This window comes from Vicia villosa, linkage group LG5 (assembly GCF_029867415.1).
Source record: "Vicia villosa cultivar HV-30 ecotype Madison, WI linkage group LG5, Vvil1.0, whole genome shotgun sequence".
NCBI lineage: Eukaryota > Viridiplantae > Streptophyta > Magnoliopsida > Fabales > Fabaceae > Vicia > Vicia villosa.
In genome coordinates, this window is record NC_081184.1 from 159,168,262 (window position 1) to 159,194,155 (window position 25,894).

The 25,894-nt window shown below is 32.7% G+C and overlaps 2 protein-coding genes across 2 annotated transcripts; one reads left to right on the plus strand and one right to left on the minus strand.

The window, feature by feature from the left end:
* Window positions 1-7,612: 7,612 nt before the first annotated feature.
* On the plus strand, window positions 7,613-10,959 carry LOC131607961 (polynucleotide 5'-hydroxyl-kinase NOL9-like). Its single transcript, XM_058879905.1, has 8 exons — window positions 7,613-7,898; window positions 8,018-8,051; window positions 8,473-8,642; window positions 8,798-8,981; window positions 9,095-9,275; window positions 9,690-9,789; window positions 10,401-10,528; window positions 10,742-10,959. The coding sequence occupies exons 1-8, from the start codon at window positions 7,637-7,639 to the stop codon at window positions 10,793-10,795; spliced, it is 1,113 nt and encodes a 370-aa protein (XP_058735888.1). The 5' UTR covers window positions 7,613-7,636; the 3' UTR covers window positions 10,796-10,959.
* Window positions 10,960-15,670: 4,711 nt separating this feature from the next.
* Window positions 15,671-18,055, minus strand: LOC131607962 (lysine histidine transporter-like 2). The gene is made up of 6 exons (XM_058879906.1): window positions 17,904-18,055; window positions 17,388-17,771; window positions 16,423-16,922; window positions 16,231-16,322; window positions 15,861-15,929; window positions 15,671-15,769 (listed from the first exon to the last, which is right to left on the minus strand). Exons 1-6 carry the CDS (start codon window positions 17,954-17,956, stop codon window positions 15,671-15,673), a joined length of 1,197 nt encoding a protein of 398 aa, XP_058735889.1. The 5' UTR covers window positions 17,957-18,055.
* Between the last annotated feature and the right edge of the window lie 7,839 nt (window positions 18,056-25,894).

The window sequence follows — 25,894 nt, forward strand, 5'->3', positions numbered from 1 at the left end:
AAAAAATATTTATATAAAAAACTTATTAAATTGTGCCTTTGGGGGTACATATTAGCTTTTTCCTTCTATTAATTATATTTTTGTACACTGTTATGTTTATAGATTTATAGATGACTTGACGGTAATAAAAAATAGAATTAACCGAATTGAGTAACCAATCCAGCCTAACATTATACTAGTTTATAGATTATGTGTATGTTTAGGTGAGTTTCTAACAAAGCAAAACTAGTAACTAACCCGTGCGTACGCACGGGTTCTGGTCTGGTATGCGCATTTGCTAACATAATATATTTATTTTAAATAAAAAATTAAAAAAGAAAAAATATTTAAATCAATAATATATTTTTCCCGTATACAAATATTATTTATGTTTAGGTATCATTTACAAAATATATGGATCAATAGTAAATAATTTTCGTATATAAAAATATTTAAAGCAATGATAGATTTTATTTCCGTATAAAATTTTTGAATCATAAATACCATTTTTCGTATATAAAAATATTTAGATCAATAATAGATTCTTTCCCGTATACAAATATTATTAATGTTTATGTATTGTTTACAAAAATATATGGATCAATATTAAATTTTCGTATATAATAATATTTAGATCAATAATAAATGAAACAAATAAATATTTTGATTAATTGAAAAGATTTATAAAATTTAATAAATGAAACAAATAAATATTTTGATTAATTGAAAAAAGTAAAAAATAGAAATAATCATTAGAGAATAATTTCATAACTAAATTTAAATAATTAATTTAATCTATTAAAAAATTCATCAAAATAGAACCCAAACAATAGTTAGTAGTAATCTAATACGTATTAAAATGATACGCATGTATGTTATTTGATGAATTGGTATAACCCAAACAGAAAGAAAAAGCCATGATGCATGATGATAGTAACATGTGAGTAATAAGTGTTTCTTTCTTACCCAATGCATTATGTGGATTGATGCCTCCAAATTAGCAGTTACAAAAATGAAATTATAACTTTGCTAATTTGACCTTTTAATTTTCCCTTACACAGGAAACCCAACAACAGACAAATGGGAACAACATATAGAAGTGGCAGGCTGGAAGAAAAATGAACGTGTCTTATTTTTAGTAAAAAAATTGTATTACATTGATTTCTTAATTGTATTGACAATAATTATATTGATCATAATGCTTTACAATGTGTGTTTACAATGTGTGTTTAGATCATAATGCTTGAAAGAATTATTTATGTTGTTCTACCAAAAATTAATAAGTTGGAGAGAGAAAAACATAATGGAATTTGAATCAGAAAATGACAACATTTCCTTTCTATACAACGTGTCGAAATGACCACATAAACCAAGTGTATCGGCCCAACACTGTGGTCCGCACGGGTAAACGGGTAAATTCTTTCATATCTTAAATCATTCAATAAAAATATTTATAATTTATAATACCAAAAAAAATCGTATGTTTGTGTCTTTGCTTTAATACTATGTATTAACAATAAATAATAAAATATGAATTCAAAAAATATCAATCAACAACAAAATCTAAAATATTCTTATTCTTGAACTGTGTATTGAATTAAATTACGCATACACCAACAATAAGGTTGTGATCTGTAGCATTCCCTGCTTAAAACATTGTACTACACAGTGTCCCGATCAATTTCCCATACCTTCCAATTTATTCAAAGTAAAAAAGTCAAAGAAAATAGTTTAAATATGTTGTTTGGATATATGATTTAATAATAATAATAATAATAATAATAATAATAAGTTTGACGTTCATTTAATATTTAATGTTACAAAGAGTAGGATAACAAATTACAAAGAAACTTGAACAAAATGTAAACAAATTTGAGATGGAACTAATTCTTTGAGATTCATTTAATGTTGATTGACAACATCTATACTTTAGCAGCATATTTTATAGCTAGCTACACCAACATTACTCTTGATAGTAATAAAGCTAGCGCAGTGCTATGCATAAAAAAGATACTATTACACGGGTATCCAGAAAAAGGTTGTTGATGGAGACAATAGCTTCACTCCTCGTACGGATGGAGGTGGTGCAACAGTATGTGTAGGAAGCAAGCTAATTTATGTGATGTAATTTAGGAGCTGCACACAAATTTATTAATCAATCACTATGAAATGCATATAAGAAATTGGAGACATTGTTTTATATGTGCTACAGGCGGGTACGACTCAGCAGTTTGTCGAAGCAAGCAATTTCATATAAGGTATTTTGTTTATACTTACTTATAAACTAACAATAGGATAGTAATGATATAAATGTACATTGAGAGAAATATCTATGCATGCTTTTTTATTTGAATCTAACCGGTTATATCCGTGTTACTTCATAAAATATTTCAATTCCGTTCTTAACATTTAGCTTAATATGTAACTTAGAGGGTCCTTTCAAATGTACATTCAAAATTTATATCTTTCAAATGATGAATTAAAAGAAACATAATCACTTATGAAATTAATTATCAATAGTGAAAGCACATGGATAAAAAAGCTTGAAATTTTCATTTGTGGTTACATGCTCTTAATAGCCTATGATACAAATACAATGTACTCCTTTTTATAGTGAAATTATCACCTGTACATGGCACACTTAACATAATAGTTTTGAAATCTAATTACCATATGTAAGTACAAATATGGTTTGAATTTATATTATAATTTTAAACAAATAATTTTGACACAGTATAATATATACATCGAGAGGATAGCTATTTCCAATACATATACTAACAAATGTAAGACATTGAAAGTAAGTATTTGCATTGATAATATGCATATGTTACGGCTTTGAATGGCTAGTGTGAAACAGAAAAATTACACAAGTTAAGGCCTTTGATTTACCATGAGATTTCAATTCCATATCAACTTTATAAATAACTTACAGAAAGAGAAAGAAAAAACATAATCATGTGGAATATGTATGTGAGTTGAGTTAATGTATTCTTAGCTTTTAATAACATTTGAATGGGTAGTTTGTATAAAAATATAGCCTGCACTGGAGAGTTATTTTGCATATCTCTGTTGACAGGTCATTTCATCTTTCTACTTTATTAAACTTCACTCTAGGGGTCTTGTGCATGTTATTCCCTAGACAGACACAATTGACCATGTTTATACACCTTAGATTGAATGAATATAATTAGAAATCATTGATTCTGTTTTATCATTCTGGAAATTGGCTGTAAATTCATTGCATAGACACTTTTGAGTTTCCGATCAGCAGTCCAAGCTGAAACTTGCTCCATCTGTTCAGCACCGGCATCTCTCAATATAGCTTTAGCAGCTAACCTTACCTGAATATTTTCCAACAAATGATATATAGAAATTAAACTTCTATGCAGCACAAGACTATCTCTATGAATCAAATCATGCTGTCAATAAATAAAAATGAACCAAGAAATGAAAGAGAAACATAGTCAGGTAATATAAACTATATTAGGAGTTTCTTCAAATTTAGCATCATTGTTATCAAATCCTCCATCAACACCTACAAATTAACACATTGGATTAAATTGTGTTATCAACAAAAGCATCATTAGTTGTTTGAAAAAATCAACCCGACAACTCTACGACTTCAATGGACCGAAATCAAACATAGGTAACATTTACGAACACATTTGTCTGAAATTGTTAAGCAATTGAGTATATTTGAGAGTGGCAGAAGATCGGGCTCATCCTATTTAGGTGTAGCTCGGGCTCATCCTATTTAGGTGTAGCTGATTGAACTTCATAACTTTTCTGAAAGACATTCTCAATATTCCTCGGCATGCATAAACAATCCATCATCTGCAGAAATAAATGGTGCTACCCATAAAAAAAACTGTGATTCGAATATAAATGATGACACAACTATGTCAAATTTGATTATACCTCAAAGTTACATCAAAACCATAATCTAAACTTTAATTATACCTCAAAGTTACATATATAAATGATGACACACCTACTGTCAAATTTGATTATACATACCATCATACTTGATCAAAGGCAGGTTAGATTGTGACTTCCCCTGCAAAAGCTTGAGTGTTCAAGTAGTGTTTTCATGAATAAAAAACTTCTCAAGTAATTCACCTGAGCCAACGGAGGAAAAAATTATAAACACAATGTCATTACTTCGAAAACACCATTTCTTCGAAAACACCATTTTAAGAAGTGGTAACAGATTGAAGGACCATCAAAATGATAAAATTCAAGAGGAAATTGTGACTGAAAATCACACTTCTTAATCTCTCTATTTTTAGCTTTTGAGTTCATGCCGTAACTTCTTCTTTTCTTGTTCCTGTAACTAAAATGGACAAAAAAAAGTTATTAAAATGTAGAACTCGTATGTTTCAGGCTGTGTTTTAAAGGATTTTATATCCAAATCAATGAAACTCATCCAAAAATGTCAATAAATTTACCAACATAATGAACATCAAGCATGTTTCAGGCTGTATGCGTTGAACTTGCAGATAAAAGAAAGCTAACAACACAATGAAATCCATAAAAAATGACAAGAAATCTGAACACATATCGATGACCAATGAACCAAACATAAATCTACCAGCATAATGAACATCAAGCATGTTTCAGGTTGTATGTGTAGTAACTGCAGATGAAAAAGAAGCTAACAAAACAATGAAACCCATAAAAAAGGACAAGAAATTTGAACACATAATCTATGACCAATGAACCAAACATGAAAATACAACAAAGATATAGGGAATCGATAAAGATGAATGAATCTGTTTATGTTACCTTACTGGAAATAGAGAAGTCTAGATGAAGAAGCAGCAATAGAAGTTGAAACGTGGATGAAGAACTGAAGATGAGGAAGAAGGGAGAAAAAGTTATGACTGGTGAATAGTCCAAATACAGGGTAAAGAAGCGATGCAGATATGGAATACCCGGGTAAAGGTTTGTTCTGAAAAAGGATCCAAAATTTGAAAATTATCTGCCACCTGTACAAAATTTAACAGCTTGCAGCAGTAGTATAAAAATCAGAACTTTGACAATAAGATGTTCTTAATAGATATGAACTTCATAAAAGCAACATCATGACTACCAAAACAACTTTACCTATTTAGGAACACGAAAAATGTAAATAAGTACAAATTACTGAAAATGAAAGGTTCTATAAAGGAACTTACATCATGTAAAGAATCAACTATGAGAAAAGAACATCATTAGTATAAAAATCAGAACTTTTGAGCAACACTGTGGTCTAGTGAGTTTGCTGAGCTGGTACTTTTGAGCATTCAACATGAAGTTCATGTATGCCTGCATTTAGACATTTCCAAATAAATGATTTTTTTTGCAAGAAACCAATAATGAGTAAAGGATTCTGACTACAATTATACGCAACACTGTGGTCAATTAATGTTTTTTACAATGTCTGTATTTGATTTGGTTTGATAATTCACACACATAACCAACTCAAAATTTATAGATGAATTCACCTGCAGTATGAACCATAAAGAGCATGATATAGAGCTTGCAACAGTTAAAGTTGATTTTTTAATCCAGTTATTAGGAGCCATTTTGCTTCCAATATAAAATGGAGCACTCTTAAAGCTTTGTATGGTATTTCCTTTATACAAAACCATCACCAAAGCACCAGTCAAAGGTAATACAATTAGAACATTTTTAGCTATCTCACCAGGGCTTTTAACTGCAACAGCCTCAAGCCTATTCATTGGATTCATATGAACAAAATAGTAAAGAACAAAAGAACACATGTTTTATTATACAACATTAATCTTGAATTAAAAAATAATAAACTCAGTTACTCGCCTGAATCCAACATAAACTTTGTTTATTTTCAAAACTCATCAATGAGATCACCTAAACATAAATCCAAAAAAAAAAAAGAAAGACACAAAATAGAATCCTTTGTTCATTTCACAAATAAATATATTTTCAAACATATCTATAGAATTAAATGTGGAAGAAAAAAATAAAGAAAACAAAAGAGCAGAAGAAATAAAGGATTAGAGATAAAATACCAAGGGTTTCATCCGCTAAAGCAAACACAGAAGCAACCATTACCTGATTCAAAACCACAAAACCAGTCACCAAGGCTTCCATGAGCTAAAGAAAATAAAGTTCAAAAAAGTATTCAGAAAAATAGGAAAAAAATCCCAATAACCTCAACATCAACATATGTGTTGTATCTTTGATGGTGGGAAGTTCATACACACGGATTTCATCGGCTACATCACCCATAACCATAACAAAACATATAAGAAAACCCCAATCAATAAAATATATAAACCCTAAATCAAAAAAACATATAAGAAAACCCCAATCAATAAAACATATAAAACCTAAATCAACAAAACATGTAAGAAAACTCCAAACTTTAAAACATATAAACCCTAAATCAACAAAACATATAAGAAAACCCCAATCAATAAAACATAACAAAAAATATTAAGATCTCGTTTTAAATAAACCTCAATCAATAAAACATCGTACGAAAAGGCACCGGTAGCATGGAGAAGAATACAAATTGCATATGTAGGAAGAAGGAAGAAGAAGAGGGAGAAGGACGAAGAAGAGAGAAAGTGAAGGAAAGGGAGAGAGAGAGAGAGAGAGAGAGAGAGAGAGAGAGAGAGAGAGAGAGAGAGAGAGAGAGAGAGAGAGAGAGAGAGAGAGAGAGAGAGAGAGAGAGAGAGAGAGAGAGAGAGAGAGTGTGTGTGTCAGAAGATATTTTCTTTCAAATTTGTAAGAAGAAGAAGAAGAAGGTGGTACAAAGAAGAAGAACGGAGGAAGAGAGAGAAAGAAGAAAAAAGTTTGTGGATGAAGAAAGAGAAAGGGTTTTGAAAATTAAAAGTGATATGATGAAGTAAATGTGAAAAAGCATCAAAATAGGTTTGCTTTGGTTGATTTGGAAACAAAAAGAGCTACGTGACATCAGCGTTTTGTTTATTCCTGACAACCAAAGGCAAAATTTAGTAATTATGTAGTTGTAATGGAACAAAGTGACATCATCGGTTGGAAAAAGTAAATTTTGGACAACAAATACCCCTATTTTAGACACATGGCAGATATAGAAGCAGGGACATAGTGGTGTTTTCCAGAACCATTTCCCTTCTTATATTATAGATTGCAGTGAGAACACGTTTCGAGATAAAAATATGTATAAATGGAGAAGCATTAGAAAAATGCACATTAGGGAACTGCTGGTTCCAAACCGGCTGTAAATGTGTTTGAAATTGAGTACTAGAAGATTAGAAACTCACGTTTTTGGTGAAGCTACAAATTTTGACTTCTCAAATTTTAAATCAAATATTCATCAAAATGTGATAATTGCATTTTAAATCAAATATTCATCAAAATGTGATAATTGTGCATTGTAATGTGATAATGATGTTCCAAACTCATTCCAAGTTGGACTGGAGTGACCCGCATTATCACATAGTTTAAAAAGTGTGTTGAATGTGTTGAATGCACATAGTTTAAATCGGGTTAGACTGGAGTGACCCGCATTCAACACACTTTTTGAATGCACACCCGTAGTACTAGTACTACTACTACTACACACCGTACTGTTTGCGAATTTGCATGAGCCTTTTTAACAAACTATAACCGTCTTGAAAATTTCACAAACAGATAGAGAGCAACAATGTCTTCACCCTCTTCACCGGACATTTACATCCCCGTTCAATGGTCTCAGGCTGCAAACTCCATTGTATCCAGTTCAACGCCTCCCATCACACTCATATGCGGAGCCTCAAACTGTGGCAAATCAACCCTCGCTCGTTATCTCCTCAATGTCCTATTGACCCGATGCAACAGAGCTGCGTATCTCGATACTGATGTTGGCCAACCGGAGTTTACTCCTCCTGGTTTTGTTTCTCTCACCGTTGTTCATAAAATCACTCCAGGTAGGGTTTGTAACTAATGCATATGCAATAGGTTCATTCATTAATTTTATGTATAATGTTGTTCATTTTGGATTGATACTGACTTGGTTTTGTTTATTTAATTTTTTTGACTGGTTTAGATTTGACGATTCCATGCCTGAAAACACCAGAGAGGTACGAACTATGAAGCACAGACACCAGAAACACGACACTGACACGTCGACACCAGTGATACTTTTAAAAAATAAATAAATAAAACATAACTAAAAGTGGCCGTGGTAGTTTCGGACACGAACTGTGACACAAACACACATTTTTTCAGAGGTCTTAGAACAGAGGTATCGCATGCTTTTCATGTGATCTTGTTATGTACATTGTTGTTCCCTTTTATGAAGATGCTGTAAGACTCAAATGTCCTAGTACATTTAATTGTTATGAAGTTTTCTATATAAACAGTGAGGTGAGTGGATGATACTTATTGTCTGTTTTTAGGATAATGTCGGTCAATCCATCCATGTCTTATTTGAACGAACGCGATTACTTGTTTTGGAGCTGCTTGAATTTGATTCACTTTCTGTCATTTATTACATAACAGATCCCTTTTCTTTGGCGATGTTTCTTCTAAGAGAGATCCTTCAGTGTACTTAAATTACATACGATCCATTTATGATTATTATCTAAAGGAGTATCGCACCTATGATAAGGAAGAAAAATGTTATAAGATCCAGATACCTCTTGTAGTGAATACATCTGGCTGGGTTAAAGGTAAGCTTGAGTCTTTTCAGTTATTAATTTGATTCCTTTTAATCCTACATTTTATATTTTCACTGCACATAAATCTAAATCACTGCTTTCCTGAACTACCAACAATGTATCAGTTATTATGGTACTCATTCATCGGGTTTTGTCTTGCATTTCAGGTGTTGGTTATAACGTATTAGTGGACATGTTAAGATATATTTGTCCCACCCATATAGTTAAGATAGGCATATCCACTGATAATAAGAATTTACCAGCTGGAAAATTCTGGTTAGATGGGAAACACGACAGAACGATGAAATTGCTCGAGATAAATTCAGCTCGTCAGGACTCATTAAATAGATCGTAAGTCCGAATCTTATAAATTACCATTTTCAGCTGCTAATTTGGTACATTATTTTTTAGTTTTTTACATAAAGCATTGTAGAATAATAGAACATCCCTATTTGTTTCCCTAGGGTGCTTGTTCAGAAGGATTCTCGTCTCATGCGTGATTTACGAATAATGGCTTATTTGAGACAATGCTTTCCCAGTAATTCAGATATTTCAACAATCAAGGAACTTGCTCATTCCTTGACCTCTCACTGTCCTTATCATGTTCCCATTGCAAGCATAAAGATTCGACATGTTCATCGTGAGGTTGGTTCTATTGTTACTAACTATTACTTCTGATTTTGTCTCAAGATAATGAGGAAAATTAAAGTTGATGCTCATGATTTGATGATCGTATTTGTAACTGCCTTAACAGCTTCTTCGCTCAAAAGTTGTGTGTGTCAAAGTCTAACCCTTCCTAAGCTCCACAATGGAGTTTAGTCACTCTTGTGATTGAGCTACCCTTTATATGCTTGGTTTTGATGCATTTAATCCACTTTGAATTTCAAATCTTTTTATTATAAGTTTAAATATTGAATATATTATGTTTTTCAATATAAATATGAGTATTGAATATATAAGTTTCAATTCAACAATATTTATTGTATTATTTATTTATTCATTCATTTTTATATAGAGGTTATCAAAACTTTTTATATAACCTATGACAATTTTTTGCAGGTCCCAAGCTCTGAAATGTTCTATAGCCTGAATGCTAGCATTGTTGGCTTAGCAGTTGAATCTGAAGGAGCTGAAAATTTACCCTGGTGCCTCGGTCTTGGTAGGTAACTTGGCTGATTTCTAAATTCTCAAATGTCTCGTATATTTTGCTCTGAAATAAAGTTTCTCAAAATTTTAAATAGGAGTCCTTTATTCATCCTAAACAGAATACCAATCGGTGTTCCTATATACATGAGCGAACCTAAGGCAGAGCAAGAAACTAATTAACAAATAATGACTAAATCAAATGATGTTCGGGACTCTCTAAGTGACTAACAAATACTCCAAACGGATTTAACTCTATGAATAAAGTCTGCATTAGTTACAAAATAAAGGATATTAGTTACAGGCTGTTACAGAAACAAGCATATTAATACACTGTATCTGACAAAATCACATGAAGTTTGGGACTCCCATACTGACTCGTGGTTATGACTAAATGAATTTAATTATATGAATGCGCTGTATCTGCTAAAAAATAAACTTAGATGCAGATACAGTGAGTATACGTTGCAAATAAAGATTCTAACATTACTTACCCAAAGAATTTCAAAATTTCTGACATCATTTTACTAATCCCAAGGCAGTAGTGTTGTTAACTAAGATGAAAATGTCTTGAAGGCCTCCTAAGCATCATTATTGTTTATAACATCTTGATTTCTTGTGACTCAGGCATTGTGAGGGCCATTGACACAGTCAAAGGCATGCTCTATTTGCTTACACCTCTGCCATTTGATTCTCTGAAAAAAGTCAACCTCTTGCTACAGGGTTATATCCAAATTCCTTCTTGTTTATTGCAGGTAAGAAATTGTTTTATATACTTGTTCCTTCTTCTCAACATTAACTAACTTGTAGAAAATAATAGATGCATTGTTAAATAAGTGTTGCCAAACAACTTTTTCTTAGGATCAATACGCGTGGGTCGGGGTTTATTATTATTTCTTCTGTTTTATATTATCGTTAATCATGATTAGTGAATGCATGTACTCATGTAAAAGAAAATTTCTTTTCAGGTCAAAGGATGCATATCACCTTACATGTCAACAAATGTATTGACTACAAGCTAGTTGATTTTCACGAGTTTAACACCATGTTATAAGAACATGCTAAAACAACACTGTAGTAGCCCATGTATTATAATTTATATAAGCATATTAGTGTTATTTGGCTCACTAAATTGTTATGGGTTGTTACAAATTTATTCTGACTAGTACTCCTAACAATATAGATCAAATACAACTCAAAAGCTATCAATCTAATTCCTAATTTAAATTAGACATGGTGATTTTTGTTACTATGTCAAATGTATTATATAAAAATTACAAGGGTGTTATAAATCATTTACAAACAAAATTCAGCCACTGACTATACACTGTAAAGGATTATTACACCTGTTAGAATAAGGTAACTATAGTTTTTGCTCTTAAAGCTAAAATTCCATGACTAAAGTGGCTTAAGAAGGATATGCCATTACTAACTACTTTTATTTCTGCATGAAGAAGTGGGGTAAGAACTTAGTTTGGAAACTCGGGAGATAATGAAAACCAGACTTATGATTGGTCTGGTCATTATATTCTTCGATTGGAAATGTAATCGAACCAGTCAATATCTGGTTTGGCCGGTTGAAACTATCAGAACTGATATGACTCGAAACAAACCAGTTCAATGATGATTTGAGTTGGATTTAACTGAAAAAATAAATTGGTACTTATAGGCGATAGAAGGATTGATCCCACACTTTACCAAGGTAGGCAAGAGTCCTTTTGCGTTCTTTTGTTTATGATGTTTTTTATCTATAGGTTGAGTTGGATTGGTTTTGGCCAAAATCTATCACCTGGCTCAATCAAATTTGTAGGTTGCTCATTATATTATAAAGGTTTGTTTGGTTCAATCGAGAGGAGGGGAGGAGAGGGATTTCTATCAAGGGGAGGGGAGGTGAGGGGAAAGGAGGGGAGGAATTTTAATTACATATATGTTTTGTTCAAAATATGAAGGGGGAGGGGAATGACGAAATTTTATTTACAAATATGTTTGGTTCACAAGGGGAGAGGAGGTATTTTGAAACTATTTTACATTTTTAACCTTGTAATTTTACTATAAAATTCACGATATTTACCATTCATAATTTAAATATAAATTCATTGACGAAATATAAGTATTCAATTCAATAACATAAAAAAAATTATAAAAACGTAACAGTTATAATATATAGTTTAAAAAAGATTATCGAATACAATAAAATCTAACAAAATTATTTGAAACAAAAATATTACAATAATTAATAATTAAAAAGTAACATAAAAATATAAAAAATGTAATTATAATTATAATAAGGATAAACATGTTAATATAATTATAATTAATACGGAGCACCTCCCCTTCGAATCCCCCAAATCGGAGGGAAGCAAAAAGTGTCTCAGGAGGGAATTTGGCCCCCTCCATCTACCTCCCCTCCATCTCTTAAAATTTGAACCTAACACATAAATTATTAAAAATCTCCTCCCATCCCCTCCATTTACCCCAAGCAAATAGACCCTAAGTGTTTCTTCCAAACTCTAAAGTTCTGAATTTTTCCCTTTTGCCACATCTATAAGTTAACTTTTGGACGCACCATATACAATGATGTTCATATGGACTAAATCAGGAAGTGACCGAATGACTGGGTCATGATATTAACATTCGAATACTATCAAGATGATAACTTTCAAAAACTCTCTTAATATAATACTCCCTCTAGTCTTTAATATAAGAAAAGATTTACTTTTTAGATTCATTGAAGAATGAATGTATATGGGCTATACATAGTCTAGATACATTAATTCTACAATAAATCTAAAAAGTAAACATTTTCTTATATTAAGGACTAGAGTGAGTACAAAATCAACATTTCCCTCTACATTTAGTAACATTTGAAGGTAGCGTAAACTCCTTTTCGAAATTCCACTTTTTGAAATATAATCCACAATTACAAATTCTTTGAATCCCAACCCTAACTTATTCAATATTCCCTTGTCAATCAATTTTGAACATTTCTTGCAAACTGTTAAGGCATTTCAGCAATTTTAATCTTTTCATTTTGTCACAATACTTTCGATTAGTTTCGACTTATATTCCTTTCATTTTAACTTTTATTTAATGTACATTATCTTCCATGCATTACTTTTGATGAGGTATCATGGTTGATTGATTGTTGTTATTTTAGAATATGTTAGATTTGGGGGAGAGGGAGGTGTGGTTAAGGTTGGATGCTGCATGCGTTTGCTTGTTCGACAACGTAAAAAGTTACTATTCAGAGACCCATTCGAATGTTAATTTTTAGACATAACAAAACCCATAGCATGACTAGATGATATGACTTATTTTGTTGTTTTGATTTGACTTATTTGTGTTGTTTTGATTGAACATAAATGTGACTAATTTGTGTCCTTATTTTTTGTTAGGATTTTAATATGAGATATTTATGTTAACAGCTCAATTGTGTTAGAATTTGAATGCATGCGTTTAACTCATGTCACTATTTGCGATTCCATGCTTTAGCCATTCCTACAAAAACTAAAAGGTCATGCATCAAACTCTAAGGATACTCAGTGACTAAATGTTTATTTTACATTTCTTGAGCAACCCTCTTCTTACTCTTTTTTCTTTGATTATCTTATTACTTATAAATTGAAAGTCACCGATATTGATCCTTTTAGTATTAATGATAATATTTCTAGTAATTGTAATTTTGAGAACTATAAGTTTGATATTATTGCTACTCCTAAAACTGACTCTTAATACTATTCATCTTCCCCTGTTTCCTCGTTATCTGCCTCGTAATTGTAAGTCTACTTATTTGCCTGATTTTGTCTATTCCACTTACTCTTCTTCTTTTTCTTATTTTCTAAACTCTATTCACAATTTGTCTGAGCCTTCTTCCTATAAATAAACTATTCTTGATCTTCTTTGGTAGCAGACTATGACATAAGAAAATTTTGCTTTGCACAAGAGACATACTTAGGATTTAATACGTCTTCCTCCTAGAAAACGTGATATTGGGTCTTCTTGGGTATACAAAATCCAAACTAAGTCCATGGGTTAGTTGAGTGCTACAAAACATGTCTTGTTGCTTAGGGTCTCTCTCAACAATATGGTATGAGTTGTGAATAAACCTTTGCAACAATGGCTAAGTTGGCTACTATTCACACTCTTATTTATGATTCATTAGTTCGTTACCGACATATTTCTCAAATGGATGTTAAAATACATTTCTAAATGGTGATCTGCACGAGGAAGTTTATATGGTGCCTCTGTCAAATGTTTCTCAAAATCAAGGGAAAGTATATAAGTTGAAGAAGACTCTTTATGGTTTGGCACAAACTCCATAAGCTTGGTTTGATAAGTTTATTAATGTGATTGCATACATTGGTTTCCACTCTAGTAAGCATGATTCAACTTTGTTTTTCATGATCACCTTTCATGGTCGTATTTTGTTGTTATTATATGTTGATGGTATAATTTATATAGGCGATGATGCGAACTAGATTGATGATTTGAAATTACAATTAGCCAAGCAATTTGAGAAGAAGGAGACAACTGAATTAAAAACTGGAAAATCATACACCAACGTAAAAAGAAGAGCATTGTCTCGTTCAGTCTCTAATGGCTATTAGAGATGATTTTTAGAGTCTTTGTGGGAGTATTCCACATCATACTCCTCTTCCTAGTGTTGTTTATGTTGTTAATGAGTTATTGGTAAAAGAAATAAGACTCAAATATCACTATAATATGATTTCAAATAAAGGAGCTCTCTACACTTTTCCATCTGTTTTTGTTGTTTCTATTCAGAAAGAAAAATCTCCATAGAGAATTGGGGTTGGTATTGATGAATGTGTTTTTTTGCAAGGAAAAAAGTCACTGAAATTCACAATATCTTAAATTGTTAAGAGCAAATTAGAAAAAAATTAATAGTCCATCATCCAATGTTGTTCTGCGACTCTTATTGCCATTAATTTTGATTATGATCATGTATACCCATCTGAGACCACTTCTCAAATATCTGCTATTGTAGAGCAGCTCCAAAAAATTATTTCCACTCAGCCACTCGCCATGTCTGCTTCATCATTTAAAAATTTGAATTGTTCTAATCTGTTAGATACGTTTCCTTGATCCTAGAGCATCACACAATATGTCATATGATGAGAAATCATTTATGCCTTTAAATAATGCTTCATGATGATGACACTCTTAAATCTTTTGCTACTAGTAGACATTGATGATGTCTCCATAACTAATATGTCATTTTCAAATATTTTGAATCTTGCTTCTGATACTCAATTGTGTGATTCCAATTGTTTCGTTACATTTTCTTCCACACTTCTTGATAAGCGCAGGATCCCCATTCCGAAAAGCGGACTAATATAGGTAGTAGACAAATAAAACATTTTCTTTTCTTTATACTAGCATATTTTTGTTATTATCTTACATTTTCTCTAAACCCTTCTTCCTATGTCTCTTCTTTCTTCAATCTAGACCTCATCTCTAGTTTTCTCTCACAATTGGATCATGACATTATTTGCTCCTTTTTAAATAGTATCCATATTTCACACATTTCCGTATCCGAACACCAACAAACTCATATCATTATGTTTTTATGTTATTTAATGTTTCAATGTATGCATGTAAATTTCATAAATTCATTACTTGCATTTTCACTCAAGAAAGTAATTACATTTTATTTACATAATTCAAATTACAAACAAAATAAACAATTGAAAAATCTAACATCAAACTAGTTTTTGCAACCTATATAAATTTAATTATAGTGTAACAAAATGTTGTAAAATGACAATTTGCTTACACATTTTCTAAAACAAAAATGAACTACAAACTATGACTAACTATCAACTAATAAATAGATTTTCTTCTCATAATTATGTGGTGCTTATCCTTCTAGGAATAATCTATGAGAAGAACTTATAGTGCTTGAATTGAATAATGATTTGTCTCAATGAACCTATTGGAGCCAGTATCATCAACAACACCCCAAGCACAATGCAGACCTGTAATGCAATAAAAAAATCTCAATAAATTACTTAACATAAAATTTTCATAGAAAGGAAACTTTTATAATGTCAATTGACAATATCATACCCAATTAACTATCCAAGACAAGCCGAATCTCTTAGGTTTGAAAATTTTAAGCCATATGATACATGGAATCTGCAATCATAATAATATTATAAGACTAATAACACATGGAATATACACACTATCTAGCAAGGTTTGAAAAAACGGTCGCGGTTGTGTAATGGCTTTCCCGATTTTGGTAAGTACAGATGTTGCGACAATGTTTACGATCGTCGCAGTTTGAGTTAACTACAATTTATTCTTTAACATAAAAATGGTGAATAATAGTATTTGTATCAACATTTGCCGATATCGTCGCAACCGTTTTTTGCAATCGCTGACAGTTTTTAAAACCTTGCTAACTAGTAAATAAATTAACATATGTTTTGCTTACAAAATATGAAGTTGGTGCAAAGGCAAATCCTCCAAGAAATCCAAGAAGAGAGCCAAAGAATGGAATGCATATACCAACTATCATGGTGAATGCTGAAACAATATATATGATCAAATTTTTTTTGGTGAATTAGTATATATAAATTCTATCTCTTCTCTTCGAATATCAACTTAGGCATAAATATTCACGTACCGACGAATCCGGTGCGAGCTAATAAGCGAAGAATTAAAGAAGGAGGAAGCTTCATCTGCTTCACCAAAAAAGTTTCAATCATATCGAAAACTGGCATTGAGAATACCTGATAGCCACCAATAACATGAACAATGACAAACATGTTTGCAGCAGCAATGAGCCAAGTAGGGCGTTCTAGCGTGATGAGTATGTTATCATCGACGCTGTTTCCGTATACATAGTATCCGATGAATGCGACTGGGAGATAACAAAAAGCCACTCCTAAATAAGCGACGATAACTCCTTTCCACATTGCTTTCTTGGAAGGATTATCAGGTGTAGAAGGTATTGTTGCTTGGATTTCAAGAACTACATTGTGACCTGCATAAGAAAATGCTACTTCTCCCATTGCCAACATGAAGTTGAATACACCATCCGGAACACTGTGAGCACTGTAACTATAGTCCACATTTGGTCGAACTCCTCTTTTAAGTGAAGCAACCCAAGCAATTGTTGAGTACCTATATTGTATATCATATCAATTAATAAACAACATCACACGAAGCTCTAGAGCCGTCTTAAGTTTTCATAGGATCTGTGTAGGTTAGTCACGGTTTAACTATGACAAAACAAATAAGGATCTTATTTTGTCATCATTTAACCGTGACAGATATTTTATGAGATCTTATTTAACCGTTGTTTATCTGTGTTAAATTTTGGACTTGTGCAGTAGCCTGTCACGGTTTCAAAGACGGTTGACTATGTATAGGTTAGTCATGGTTTAATTGTGTCTAAACAAATACATATTTTTTTTGCCACATTTTAACCGTGACAAATATTTTATGAGGTCTTTTTTAGCCACTTTTTATCTGTGTAAAATTTTAGATTTGTGTAGTAGTCTGTCTTGCACGTCCTGTCCTTAAAGACGGTTCTGATGAGCTCGGCTCCTACTAATAAAAAGTTAGAGAATTGGATTATTATATTACCCAATAGACATGACTGCTGCAGCAAAAGAGACAGCAGAAATAGAGTTGAAGTTGGGACATTGACAGAGAACAAAGTTTACGGAAGCAAAGATAATAATCCAATAAGAGGTTCTGAGACCTTTCCAATGGGGCCAAAGAGTTTCTTGAATCTTCTGTAATGATTTTCCTCCGGTGACCATATATGCAATGCATGTACCAACTTCAACAAGTAGTTGTTGGGGACAGATGATATATAGACCCAACTTTTTACCAAAAGCATGTTGACCAAGCTCATGGTATCTGTCGAATCTCACTCCTGGTACCATTTCATGCATCTCAACCATTTGCCATAGTGTAAACAATGTGATTATCCATGATAGTAACAACACCGTTACGCCTGGACCCCTGGTATTTTTTTAATATATTCCAATACCAATCAAAGAAAAAATAATTAACATAATTGATCCTCATATATGGATCACATTCTAGACATACAAAATATAGGGATCTAAAGATAGATAGGTTAAGAAAATGTACCATCCCATTTTTGACATGGCGTACGGAAGGGTGAGAACTCCGGCACCAACCATGGCTGTGATGTTATGAAAAGCAGAATACCACCATTTCGCTTTTCTTGAGGCAGTGACGGGAAGCCAATCATTAATGGCTTGCTCTCGGGCTGCAGATTCATCTGACATTGGTCCTTGTCGGGCAGCAGATTCATCTGTCATCGGTTTTTCTTGTTTTAGTGATAAATATGTTTTTTATTTTTTCTATAAGATATCTTCTTGGGAATGCAACGAGGTAATGTATGCAATCTATTATCACTTCTGCAAAGGTATTAAAGCTAGCTAGACATTATCTTGTAACAATGTAATATAATGTAACAATGTAACAATGTGACAATGTAATGTAATCTAATCTTTATTATACTGTCTTGTGTTGTGTTATGTGTTGTGTTATGGAGTGTGTTTTGTGATTTGTAATTAATCCATAAGTGTCATGAGTTACACAAAGTGTGGAAACTATATGGAGGTCGTAAGCATTACTATAAATAGAAACTTATTTTGTGCTTCCTTCAGTTACCACAATCACTTGGTCAACTTGTAACTGTAACATTATCTGAGAAACATATGCATCGGAGAGATATATTATTAAGTTATGATCTTCATATCTGTCGAATATCATTTCCAAACATGATCCAAAAAAGTCTCATTTTGTGGAATTGATTAATGAGAACATCAATCAAATTGGTCCAAGATAAAAACCTCGAATGAAATTTGAAAATACATATAGACAATTTTTCTATAGAAAAACTATAATTATAATTTTGAAAAATAAAAATAAAATTACTTGGTCAACTAATATTTGTTACATTATCCAAGAAACGTATGATTCAGAGAGATATATTATTAAATTATGATTCTTATTTCATATATGTCAAACTTTATTTTAAAAGATGATCCAAGTAAGTCTCATTTTGTGGAATTGATTAATGAGAATATCAATTAAATTGGTCCAAAATAAAAACCTCAAATGAAATTTGAAAATACATATAGACAATTTTTTTATAGAAAAACTATAATTATAATTTTGAGGAAAAAAATCACTTTGTCAACTAGTATTTGTTACATTATCCAAGAAACGTATGCATCAGAGAGATATATTATTAAATTATTCTTCTTATTTCATATATGTCAAACTTTATTTTAAAAGATCACTTTGTCTCTTTTATATCCAAGTAAGTCTCTTTTTGTAGAATTGACTAATGAGAACATCAATCAAATTTGAAAATACATATAGACAATTTTTCCATAGAAAAACTATCATTATAATTTTGGAAAGTAAAAAAAATCACTTTGTCAACTAGTAATTGTTACATTATCCCAGAAACATATATATCAAGAGAGACATATTATTAAGGTATGACCCTGATTTCATATCTGTCGAACTTCATTTTAAAAGATGATCCAAAAAAGTATTTTTCGGGAAAATCGCCTAATGAGAACATCAATCAAATTGGTCCAAAATAAAAACCTCACGTAAAATTTAAAAATACATATAGAAATTTTTTTCATAAAAAAACTATTTGGAAAATTAAAAAAAATCACTAGTAACTTTTACATTATCTGAAAAATATATGCATTAGAAATATATATTATATTAAGTTATGATCCTTATTTCATATTTTTCAAATTTCATTTCAAATAATTCAAGAAATTCTTCTTTAATAAAATTGACTAATAAAAACATCAATCAAATTGGTCTAACATAAAAATCTCACATAACATTTGAAAATACATACAGACAATTTTTCCATAGAAAAATTATCATTATAATTTTGGGGAAAAAAATGATTAATAAAATGGTGGGATTTGAGCCCACCCACTCTTCATAAAATACAAATTTCATTGCCATCTACACCATCTAACATGATAATTTTTTGCACCAAATTATTAATATAGACAAAAGTATTTGGTATTTATTTTTTTCATGTTTTTTCTTTTAAATTCATCCCTAACCTCTGCACCACACTTAGATGCATCAGTTTTCTAATCATAAACGCTATGATGGCTGCAAAAGAGTTGAAATCCCACATGCTTCTTCAAGCGATCTTCATAGAGTGCATGCATCATTAATCTAAAAATCAATTTAATTAACTTTTTTCTACTAATTCATCACTAATACATCTTGTTAGCTTCCTCTTTTTATAACTTATATATATATATATATATATATATATATATATATATATATATATATATATATATATATATATATATATATATATATATATATATATATATATATATCAGCAACTACTTCAAACAATATTTTGCGATCAATCTTTTACAAAGAAAAATTTTCTGGAACAAATTTTTTGGATTGACACTGAAACTTGAGGATTATACTCAAATATGAGAAAAATTTGTATGTTTTAGATACACATGTTCCTAAACAGGAGCCTCTTAGTTATGCTCCTATGGTTGAAATAGATGCTTATAAGAAGTGAAAATTTGTTCGTTTGACAGAAAAATGTGAAACACAATGTAGTAGCAATGTGTATGACAAAAATAATGTCGTAACAGATAAAATGCAAATATAAGAAAAGGACACAAAGAATTGTTAATTCAGTTTGGTGCAAAGTCACCTACGTCTAGAGGGCGTTAACCCAAGAAAGAAAATATAATCTTTTCCTAGTACAAATAGGTATTAGTTGAACTCTCATAGTTTAAAGTCTCTTTTCCTATTACTACCAGTGAATCCCTATTCAGGACAATTACGATCAAATAAATTTTATTCCTTTAGGAATATGACTAAAGAATAATGTTTCACAACATAAACCTTAAAACCAAAACAAAATACTCAATATAACTAAACACACCTTGATTGCTCAAGGTCTAAGTCTTAATATGGATAGATCCTTCTTAAATAGCAACATAATCTAGCTGCAAGGCCCATTAGGATTTGTATCATTTCGTGCGGCTGAAGTAAATCCATAAGCGCGAGAAATTATTCTTTATTAAGTTGATTTGCAATCTTTGATTTGATAAATCTTTAACAATCATATTTGTTCATTTTAATTCTCATAGATTGATCTTTTGGAAAAACTTTCCATATTCCAAAAAGCGAATAAATTAATTAAATAAGATTGAATAATAATGGAAACAAATATTTAACATGTGCGAGATTTACTCAGTGTGAACTGGCTTATAGGTGAAGCAGAATGTGTCACAATCTATGGAACATCTTGCTCCACATGTTTCCTCTTGGTTTGAGCTCATTGAGACAAAATGTCTCACATAATATCATGACATCTTGCTCCACATGTTGCCTATTAAAATGACGCCAAACAGATGCAAAAACAATATTCCATTTTAGCCAATTTTCAGACAAACACAACATGCAAGATGTGCATCATAAAGCTAAGGACAAACTACATGACATCATACAAATATTATCACAGAGCAGAGAAAAACAATCATAACATGCATATGCACAAAAGAAAGAATAACAAACATATTCTGAGGATCTAAGGACATGCATTTACATAAACTTGTCTTGCCTAAAGATGTTCACCATTGATCACCATCATATTAACCTATTCTCCCCCTCATTTCCTCAACTGCACTCATAAAAGGAGATGACGCAATCTCCATACTCGTTGCATATCCTTTCATTCTCGTTAAGGGTCAAGACACCTCAGCGTGATGGTGGACCTACTTCGAGAAAAACACCAGAAAGATTGCCTACTAAAGAAAAAGAAGAGACGGTGGAAGGGTAAATAGATTCCACCTACAAAGATTGAGCATTGTTTTGAGGCTTATGAGCACTCTTATGCGACTTTTTACCCATAATGCACTAAATTTTCATATGCAATAAAGTGAAACACCAAAGCATAAGATAACCGCTAAATTGTGGGAAAAAACTCAAAGAAAAATAATGCTGACTCTTAAAGAACTATGCTCTATCATGAAAAAGGAAATAGGCTCTATAAAACATGTCAAATCACTCGCACACAATGCTCAAGTGTTTAAGTTCCTAATGGTTATAATAATGATACCTCTGAAAAGACGTTTGTAGTATGGAACAATAAAAGAGTCAATCCCTAAGGGACTGAAATATTTTCTTTTGCGCTTCCAAACATAAAGTGAGAGTGGTCGGCAGTCAAAGTTGAAGTACCAAACACATGTCTCGTTGAGCATACACACAGGCTTGGGGGCAGTTGTTTTATTTCGGCCATAACGACCCCTCCGACCACTATGAGGAAAAAGTAATCCTTCCAGAATCTTCTTAGCACACGTGAATTATTCTCCTGACGATAACAAGTATTTAGAATCATAGTGCATCCAACGAATCTCTACAATTCACTCCTAAGTAATAATAACTTTTATATTTCCACTCCACTGTAAATAGAAAATACACCAAATTTGTGGAATAAGTTTCAAACACAATTTTAATTCACATTTCTTTCTTACATATTGACTTGAGCATTAGAGAGATAACCTTGTAGGTCATTCCCCAATCCACCATGTCGAAAGCTCAGATCCATCATCACCTCCAATCTCCATTTCGTTTCTGGTTCCGGAATGGAACGGTGGCACAATTTGCAGGAATGAATATTGATTCTAGCGTTTTCCACAATTTTGTGTTCGCTCTTCAATTCACCACTTCCTAACCTTTGCGGATCAACAAATCCAGAGCGATTGAAATTGAATGAAAAGATTCATCGTGTTCGATCCAATTGATCATCGTTTTAACTTCGATTCATCAAGTTTTTGAATATCTAATTCCCTTACAAACTCCAAGAATTAAAAGAACGAATGATCCTAAATCTAATTCCAGATCTACACTAGAATTACTAAAGAATTGAGGTAATTTTCGTTAAGAACATACTTAAGATTCGTGATCAACCTTTTGATTTTGCATCGCCTCAATTATTCGTCGCTAACGCAATAATTGTCGTGGCGACTTCGAAGAACGGTGAGTTTATAGTTACTAGTGACATAGATCCGTTACCGGAGTACCTTATCCCGGTAACGAAGGATTTTCGAACGATGAATGGAGATTTCCTCTGGCCAGATCTGGTAGATCACGATGAAATCCATATTATGAGTAAAGTTCTCTTATCGCAACGAAGTAAAGCAAACTTCCAATAAAAAATTACCTGTGGTCAAAGCAATGATCACTGAGGATAGTGTAGCGCACCGCCATGACATTAAGTATGATACATTCTTTGATCTTAACTTTTCACTACACTCATCTTAGATCTTGAGCTAACTTGGGCGTTAGAGTGCTAATCTTGCATGTCCATTTGATGCCACCATATCAGAGACCAACACCATTGATAGGATTCCCCACTCACAAATTTCATCCAATTCTGGTTCCAGAATGGAACAGGATATTCTACACGTAGTACATAAAAGAAAAAAAAAGAAAAAAAGGATGACAGGGATACTCCTACAGCGAAACGATCTCTCTGTCTTTGAGCACTTGTTCCGACCAAATTTTATCCCTTAAGACAACCAAATGATATGGTGAAAATGCTTCACTTGCTGCAAGGCATTCTCAAAGGACTGCAAGATTTCCCCAAGGCTGACGTTGTATATTTGGCCAACTATTGAGTTAGGGAGTCATTCTCAAGGCACAAATACTTTAACCCCCCCTAGCAGATCCTAAAATTCTGCGAATAGAAGTCAGAGTCTGGTTCTTCCTCACCATTATCCTCACTAGATAGGTCACCTGGTGGGAGAGAGAACCAACAAGATTAAGGGGGAGCAAAGCATCCCCTGTCTGTATTTCTTGTAGGTACTTATCCCGCTGAAGCGTCAGGTTGCAAACAATTTCTTCTAGCGGATGCTTCTCTTCATGATGCCGATAATACCAAAAAGCACCGCAATGACTAGTTCCACCAATGGCCAAAGCGGTAGAGGCACGCAGGTATACTGAGTTAGAGTCACCAGTTCTTCCTCCAAAGCAGGCCCAAACAAATTGGCCAAATATGATTTTTCCTTTTCTGAAGGAGGGGCCCATTGGTATCTAGAGGAGCAGAAGCTAGACCCCGTCAACAATGGCAGGAAGGAAGACCTGACATATTCGGCAACGTCAAAAGCGTATTCAAAGTAGCGTCACTCTTTGTTGGCTATATTCCACGTCTTATAAGTCTAAGTTGTACCTCATCCTTCATCCAATCCGCACATAACCATCGTTAGAACAAATACATCGGGAATAGGTATATTAAAGACAAAGAATCCAAGATTTTTCAGAACTTACCAAAGACGACTTTTCTTTCTTCCTATTAACGGGCCTCCATTAGCAATTGAATGTCAAGGAGGCACTGCAAACGTTTCTGATCGGCCTTATTTGTGGATGTACAAGTCTTCTGTAGTGAGGTCATCATCTTTATATACGTACACACTATTCTCCATAAGAAAGTGACTCTCGATCCAATACTTGGGAAGTGTTGAGCACATATACCCTCCATTACATCCCCAACAACGCAAAATGTCGTGTGAGCTTTAAGATGGATAAGGGTGGCCATAAATAATTGGTCTTTTAAGGGCGATAGTTCGGGAAGAGTCCCAAAGCCTCATATGGTCCACTCCAGGGAGATTAATCCTTTGCTACGCCCCCGAGCAGTAAGACTGCGACGACATCGAAAAATATGGAAGAAAAGGGTTAGAAAAGGCATCCCCTTCAAATATTCGCAACAATACTAGTAGATTTTCACACATGGCCAACTTACTAAATGATGTTGGAAATAGCCATTACCATATGGCTAAGAATTTCCATCTCAATAGCAGTAAATGGAGGACAAACACCCAGAACCGAGAATATCTCCATAGTTGTTTCATATCCTTTCATTCTCGTTCGGGGTTAAGACACCTAGTGTGAAAATGGACAAACTTCTAGAAAGATGTCATCAAGATTGCCTAACTTAGCAAAAACAGAAACGGTGGAGGAGTAAATAGATTCTACCCACGAAGATTGGGCAATCTTTTAAGGCATATGAGCACTCTTCTGTGACTTTTTACCCATAATGCTCTAACTTTTCAGATGCAGGAAAGTGAAAACCAAAGAAGAAGATAACTGCTAAACCGAGGAAAAGACTCACAGAAAAATAATGCTGACTCTTAAAGAACTATGATCTAGCATGCAAAAGGAAGTAGACCTTATCTTACATGTCAAATCACTCGCACGGTATACCTCCGAAAAGACGTTTGAAGTATAGAGCGGTAAAGACACAAATCTCTAAGGGACTGAAATGTTTTATTTTGCTCTTCCTAGCATAAAAGTGAGAGTGGTCGACAGTCGAAGCTGAAGTAACAAACCCATGCCTTGTTGAGCATAAACATGGGCTTGGGGGCAAATGTTCTGGCCGGCCATATCGACCCCGATTGACCACTTTGAGAAAATAGTAATCCTTTTAGAATCTTCTTAGCACACGAGAATTCTCTTCTAGACGATAACAAAGATCTCAATTGCAAGTGCATCCAACAAATCTCTGTAATTCACTCCTAACTAATAGTGAGTTTGTTATTTCCCCTCTACTATATATAGAGAAGTCGCAAAATTCAAGTAACAAGTTTCAAACACAGTTTCAATTTACTCTTCTTCCTCACGTACTTTCTTAAGCGTTGAAGTGCTAACCTTACTGATCAACCTCCTCTCCACTGTGTATCAGATGCTCGAATTCACCATCACTCCAATTCTCACTCTGTTTTTGATTCCGCAATGAAACAAAAAATGTAAGTTTTTCCAGATAAATATCTAAAGAGTGTCATAGGAGCCAAAGAAACCACTTAGCCAAACCCCTTAAGATTTTTAAATGGTTCTGCCAAAGCCAATGCTTATAGGCATTCAAATATAATTTCCATCAATATTAATAATAGTGAATGTGGAATTGAGGAAGTTCTGTTTGATAAAACAATCATCTGTGTGGACATGTTGGAGTTACTAAAGCAAGTGTTGAAGGATTCCTCCATGGAGCAAGCAGCTAGGGAAAAACGATACATGGGTATAGGCTT

Excerpts from the sequence above, each read along its gene's own strand:
- LOC131607962 (XM_058879906.1), bottom strand. The coding sequence starts at position 17,956 with ATGGTTGGTGCCGGAGTTCTCACCCTTCCGTACGCCATGTCAAAAATG. Across the intron at positions 17,772-17,903 it reads GCCATGTCAAAAATGGGATG|GGGTCCAGGCGTAACGGTGT; the intron begins GTACATTTTCTT and ends AAAAAATACCAG. Across the intron at positions 15,930-16,230 it reads TTGCACCAACTTCATATTTT|ATTCCATGTATCATATGGCT; the intron begins GTAAGCAAAACA and ends TTATGATTGCAG.
- LOC131607961 (XM_058879905.1), top strand. The coding sequence starts at position 7,637 with ATGTCTTCACCCTCTTCACCGGACATTTACATCCCCGTTCAATGGTCT. Across the intron at positions 8,982-9,094 it reads CAGGACTCATTAAATAGATC|GGTGCTTGTTCAGAAGGATT; the intron begins GTAAGTCCGAAT and ends TTGTTTCCCTAG. Across the intron at positions 10,529-10,741 it reads TTCCTTCTTGTTTATTGCAG|GTCAAAGGATGCATATCACC; the intron begins GTAAGAAATTGT and ends ATTTCTTTTCAG.